Here is a 6,000-nt window from a genome sequence, read left to right on the forward strand (position 1 = left end):
AATGAGAATCGAATTCAAAACCCCTACACTAAAGACTCGGATACCATATTAGAAAGCACTAGTCCATGTATCATGTACCGAACATGGTTATGGCTCCTACTAATCACAAGTGAGTGTTAGGTTTTTTTCTTCTTCTTATGTCTTCTCAACGCCACTAAAACTGTGCATTGGATGCGTACGAGAGTCACTCTTAAGTTTTACGTGAGGAATGTCATTTCCATCACATTTTACATGTAGAATTGTCAAGCTTCGGCTAAACAACGAATGGTGCATGATTGATTGATTGCTAACTAACAACTTAATGCTCACTAACTAGCTTCTTGGACCAGTTTTTGTTGTCCAGGTGTCAGTCTCAGGCTGGGATGTTGAAATCATTAGGTAAATCTTAATTAGCATACATAAGTCGGTTGATATGCCGATTGATTTAGTCCTCCACGGGATCATGACAAAATTGAATACGAATTTTCAATTCTTTGCTTGCGAAGCAAGGCGAAAGCCATAAAAAAGGGGAAGGGGAAATAAGAGCAACAGAGAAGGATATATGCTGACAGTCGAAAATTAAAGAAAAAGTAAAAGCCTCGACATTCACAGCCTACCAGATTCAGATCTTCCCCTATTCTTGCTTTATTTTTCATGTCCTTCATGGAACAAAGTAAAAATAAAATGGAGAGCGGGTGTCATTTTTCTTTTTGAGGATCACATTTATGCAAAAATTCTTCATGACAACACAAATCTTGCAAGATGGTTGCAGAATAAGTGGCCGGCCATCCAGCTTTATTATGCCCAATGAGAAGCTACTTACGTCACGCAACTATCCAGCAATATATTTGCCGCATTAGACAAAACCCTACACTTATCTTGTGGTAATATAACAAGATCGATATTTGGATGCCATTGTTTATGACAACAGTTTAAATTACTCTAATTTATGGTGAGAGAACTTAAATATCGATATAAAGAACAAACACACTATCATAATCAACTAGACAATATACGTCAGATTTAAGAGGCAAAATTTGTTCTATGCCAATGAACCCCTAAGGAGAAAATCCTACAACTGTGAATAATAAAGCATTAATAGGCTGAAGCTGAAAGGTAGCTCACCTAGACCTGAGGTGTAATTACTTGGCATGAGCATAATCTTTAGATCTTTTTTAAGGGTTTATGTTCTTCTCACTGATTTTAGTACGGAATAGGATCCTCTCATGACCAAATGCTCTGGATCCTCATGATTAACCAACATAGGTTGTTAGATTTTGATCTAACGGTTATAATTATTATAATTTTTAAAGGAACTTTCTGTTTGTAACAATTTGATCAAAATCTAACGGCCTGTGTTAGTTAATCATGAGGATCCCCAGGATTTACTCAGGAGAGGATCCTATTCCTTTTAGTACAAGTCCACTTCAAATTCAGCTTTAATTTCTAGGGGACCACATACCCTATAGAGCCCCTAATCAAAGTACCCTACAGGTAAGGGAACCTTATTTTGGGTGGGGGGTAGTGCGTGTGTGTTTGTTCATAGATAAAACAACTTGAACGTGCAGGACCCTGTATTGATTTGAAGGACTTTAATTTGATGGAGAATGTGTGCAACTTTCTATATACGTGATATTCTATTGTATTATTAGTACGAACACTGTGATGATGACGAATTCCTGCCACGTAAAATACTTTTAAGTAAAAAAGCCAAAAAAAGAAAAGAATAACTTACATGAAACAGATTCACCATCACATAATATTTCTTACCTAATAATGTAGTGTTATGTGTAAATTTTGATTCACATGATAATGTGTTATTAGATTAGAACTTCATATGTAAAATATGTTCCATATAAATTGTTTTCAAAAGATCGAGGAGATTTTTTATTTGGTCAAAGAAGGTAGAGGAGACTCAGAAACTAGGTAGTAGTCTCTAGTCAGTGAAGAATTCATTTGGCGGACAGACATGCCCATATCAAGGGAAACAGAAAAATCAAATTTGACTACTCTACTTGAACACGATCTTTCATTTGAATGGCCATCTGACATGTTTGGACGTACTTTACAGTACTAGCAATAGCTTGCACAGTAATAACTCAGTCTTTCCTTGGTAAGGAGATCCTTGCGTACAACTAGTGACAAAAACTTGGATTACAAACTTATACGTCAACATGATATGGACGAGTAAGTAATCAAAGTACCAGTAATATAAATAATATTAGTAGTCAATAACGTGTGGGTATGCTTTTTAAAATTGAACGGACAAATTAAATACCTAATTTAACAGCCTGATTCAAGTTGTTCTCATATTCTTCTAGCACTCATCATGTGAAAATAGCTAAAGTAGGAAAATACATGTATTTATCGCACAGAAAAAAAAACAAAGATAAGAAGCAAGTCAATCATACAGACTTTTTTGCGCATCTTAACTTGCTATGTGGGTTAGTGGATTAGTATGTTAATTGGGTTGACCACATTTCAAGAAGCTTTTGGTGTCACAAAAGCAACACATTTCAAGGAATGCAACCACAGCTTAAACCTAGCTATACATGGATCTTGCAATTTATAAACATAATTAATTTCCAAATCAAAGTCCTAACTTAGTGTTTGATACAAAATACTCACTTGAGCATCTCAACGTCCTTGATCGGCACTACTCTAGTGTCCCTTTTAACGTCCTTCAAGAAAGAAACACATAACTAATTCTTCTTGTAAAAAACACTTCAAGTGTTTTTTTTCAGGATTAACTTACATTTTTACCAATAATTAGTTTCAAAATATTTTTTCTGAAAACGCTTCAGTTATTTAAGATCATTTCCCAAACGAGCTCTTAACTATCCAACAAAACAAAATACACACCAAACTGCCAAAGGTTCCAAACTACAATGATTGGAACCCAAATTTTCCTCTTTGGGTCATGGCAATTGAGCTTGTTTGACAAGTATTAAAATAAAAGGTTCAAAACATAGGAAATGATACGAATGAAGCAGAAACTAATAATTCCAAGTAAATGAATTGATTCCATCACGAATAATAGAAAATAGAAACACACTACTAAGACATAATTTGCTCTTATTCTAATTTAAATAAAATAGTTCACTCTACCAAAGTACTAAGATCTTATTCTAATTTGAATTTCTTGAGATCATTCTAAAGGATGGCATTTTTCTATTGAGGATTTGGCGGGCGGCTATTGGCAGATGAGACCCTTGACCCCCATTCAAGCAGCTCTTTGCTTGTGTCATCCTTGTGAGCAATCACTTCTATGAAGCACAAGCAGTCTTTCTTCTCCTCCGTTGCTGTTGCAATTGCCTCCGTTAGCTCCTCCTCAGTACGAACCTGAGACCAAAAAAAAGAAGGAAAAACACATAAATTAGGTCCTGATTTACTTCTCCAACACAACATATATAGTCTACCAAAGCAAGTACAATACCATTCACGCTCTCAGTTTGTCATCCTTCGTCTAATATGAGATGGAAAATAGCAGCTGCCTAATTCGTGCATGTTTTTAATCAAACACTAACCTTTGTTGTCCAGCAGTTTCCTTCGCCGTTGTGGATTGCGTCCACCAAACCAGTGTAGTTCCAGTTCTTGATCACATTGTAAGGGCCGTCATGGATTTCAACTTCTATGGTGTATCCGCCATTGTTTATGAGGAAGATGATGCTCCTTTGATTGCATCGAATCATTGTTGACACATCTTGTGCAGTCACCTGTCATAAAAAAAAGTTATATATATAAGCTTTGAGACCAATTAATTAACCAACAATATTTCTCTAAAATGTTAAAGTTAAATCAAACGCTGGTCGAAGCATTAATTTGAACCTGGAAGCTCCCATCACCGATGCAAGCAATGACGCGCTTCTTCGGAACTGACTGTGCATAGCCTAGAGTTGCACCAACAGACCAACCAATCGATCCATATTGCATCTGGAATTCGTACCTGCAAGACCAACTTTTTTTCTCTAATGATACTGAAAAAATAAAAACCTCAAATAAAATAGCCAGGGTTTTGTTGCATGCTCACCCACATCCTTCCGGCAGTTTCAATTTCAAGCAGTTAAACCAAGAATCACCGGTCTCAGCAATAACCGCGGTGTCAGCTGAGAGCATTTTCTGAATGTGCTGGAACAGAATGTTCACTCTAAGAGGCTCATTAGGCTGAGATTTGAGAGGCTGGCCATCTGGGACGAAGATTCTGGTATAGTTTTCGTGAGCGGTTGTGTTTTTGGTGACACGCTGTGCAAGTGCCTGAAGAAAGTCCTTCATTAGGACACACCCGAAAGAAGGGCCATTGCCAACCACCACACGATCAGGCTGCACAATAATTGCCTTCTCCCTCTTGAGAAGAAGAGAGTATCCAACAGAGCTGTAGTCGTTGAAGATTGGACCAGCAAACAAGTATGCATCGGCAGACTCTACAATCTCACCACAGTAGGCTGTGCCGACTGCTCCCCAGTATGTCCCGATGTAGCGAGGATGGGTTTCGGGGAAACGCCCTTTGGCTGATGGCATCATGGCAACAGCATAGCCACTAGCATCAGCAAATTCAACAAAGGCTTCATGTGCCTTTGCCACTCGGATCTTTGGTCCGCCAACCACAACTGGCTTCACTGCCTTGTTCAAGAAGGCAGCTGCGGCCTCCACAGCGGCTTCTAGCCCCAACTTGTTGGTCATTCTGTATCACGAAATCATCAAATTGTCATAAACTAAATCTCATGTTAAAGAAACAGAAAAAAAATGTTACATTATCAAATTGTCAATCATAAATATCTTATCTGTCGAACTTTTATTTGATACTGGACATGGTGCGGGATCTTGTACATGTTTGACATACCTTACACAACTCAGATAAACCATGAAGATCAATTAACAAATAAGTTACCTAGGTGAGATGGAAAATTTAATGGGGTGTGTGCTAAAAGCTGGATGTGGAATGCCAGGCAAGTTGCAGCTAATGCTGATATAGACAGGCTTGCTTTCTTTGAGAGCAGTAGAAATGGCAGTATCAATTTGTTCATGTGCATCATCCAAGTTGTTTACCACAGCCTGCCACAGCAAATAGCATAAACAAGAATCTATGCATAATTACACAAGGAAAATAACACAAATCCAAATTTTCCCAAAACGCAAAATAACACAACAATATATTATAAGTAATAAATTCAAATCCTAATTAGGTCAAAGCACTAAAATGTTGTATATATATTATTATGCATGGTTCTACACTTAAAATTTAAAATGTGGCCTGCAATTTAACACTCCTATTTATTCTCCTTTTTGTGAGTAAAAAAATGTCATCAAAGAGTATAATTTAAAGCTCAGATGGTTACAAATAAAATATTTATATTTAAATGTCATATATTATAAATAAATAAAGGCAAATCAAACACTTGAGCTTACTTGATAGCAAGTGACAGTCTGGAAGCATCTGAGTTCTTGGCTGAAATCCGGCAAGCCAATGGTGTGGTGAAGAATTCTGTTGGTGCCATAATCATTTGTGTTTGGCCCTCCAACAACACAAATAACAGGAAGGTTCTCACTGTAAGCTCCAGCAATGGCGTTGAGAACACTAAGCCCACCCACGGTAAACGTGACAACGCAAGCCCCAACGCCACGCTCCCGGGCATATCCATCAGCGGCGTACCCGGCATTGAGCTCATTGCAGCAGCCGATGTTGGTGAGCTTCGGTTCAGCAATGAGGTGGTCTAATAGGGTTAAGTTAAAATCCCCGGGGACAGTGAACACGTCCCCCACCCCTATCTCCACCAGGCGGCGCGCTAAGTGGCGGCCAAGAGTGGAGTCAGCGGAGGCAATGGTGGACGGAGGGTGGGAGGAGTCGTGGATGGTGGCAGTACCGTTTTGAGGAGGGCAGCCCACGTTGTTGTTGGCGGGTTTTGATGAGTCTAGAGAGCCAATGCTGGTGGCCATGGTGGAAAACGGGGAGCTCGAAAGCGGGATTCGGGATTCTGGTCTTGTAGTGGAGATCAAACACACTGTTGATCGAACAAAAATGGG

The 6,000-nt window shown here is 38.7% G+C and overlaps 1 protein-coding gene across 1 annotated transcript; it reads right to left on the minus strand.

Moving 5' to 3' along the window:
- Nucleotides 1–2,974: 2,974 nt before the first annotated feature.
- On the minus strand, nucleotides 2,975–6,000 carry LOC103931243 (pyruvate decarboxylase 1-like). The gene is made up of 6 exons (XM_009340677.3): nucleotides 5,386–6,000; nucleotides 4,868–5,031; nucleotides 4,010–4,660; nucleotides 3,808–3,925; nucleotides 3,507–3,695; nucleotides 2,975–3,321 (listed from the first exon to the last, which is right to left on the minus strand). The coding sequence occupies exons 1-6, from the start codon at nucleotides 5,911–5,913 to the stop codon at nucleotides 3,151–3,153; spliced, it is 1,821 nt and encodes a 606-aa protein (XP_009338952.2). The 5' UTR covers nucleotides 5,914–6,000; the 3' UTR covers nucleotides 2,975–3,150.

Source organism: the organism of the source record quoted next, unplaced genomic scaffold (assembly GCF_019419815.1).
Source record: "Pyrus x bretschneideri cultivar Hongxiangsu unplaced genomic scaffold, Pyrus_bretschneideri_v1 Contig39, whole genome shotgun sequence".
NCBI classification, from domain to species: Eukaryota; Viridiplantae; Streptophyta; class Magnoliopsida; order Rosales; family Rosaceae; genus Pyrus; species Pyrus x bretschneideri.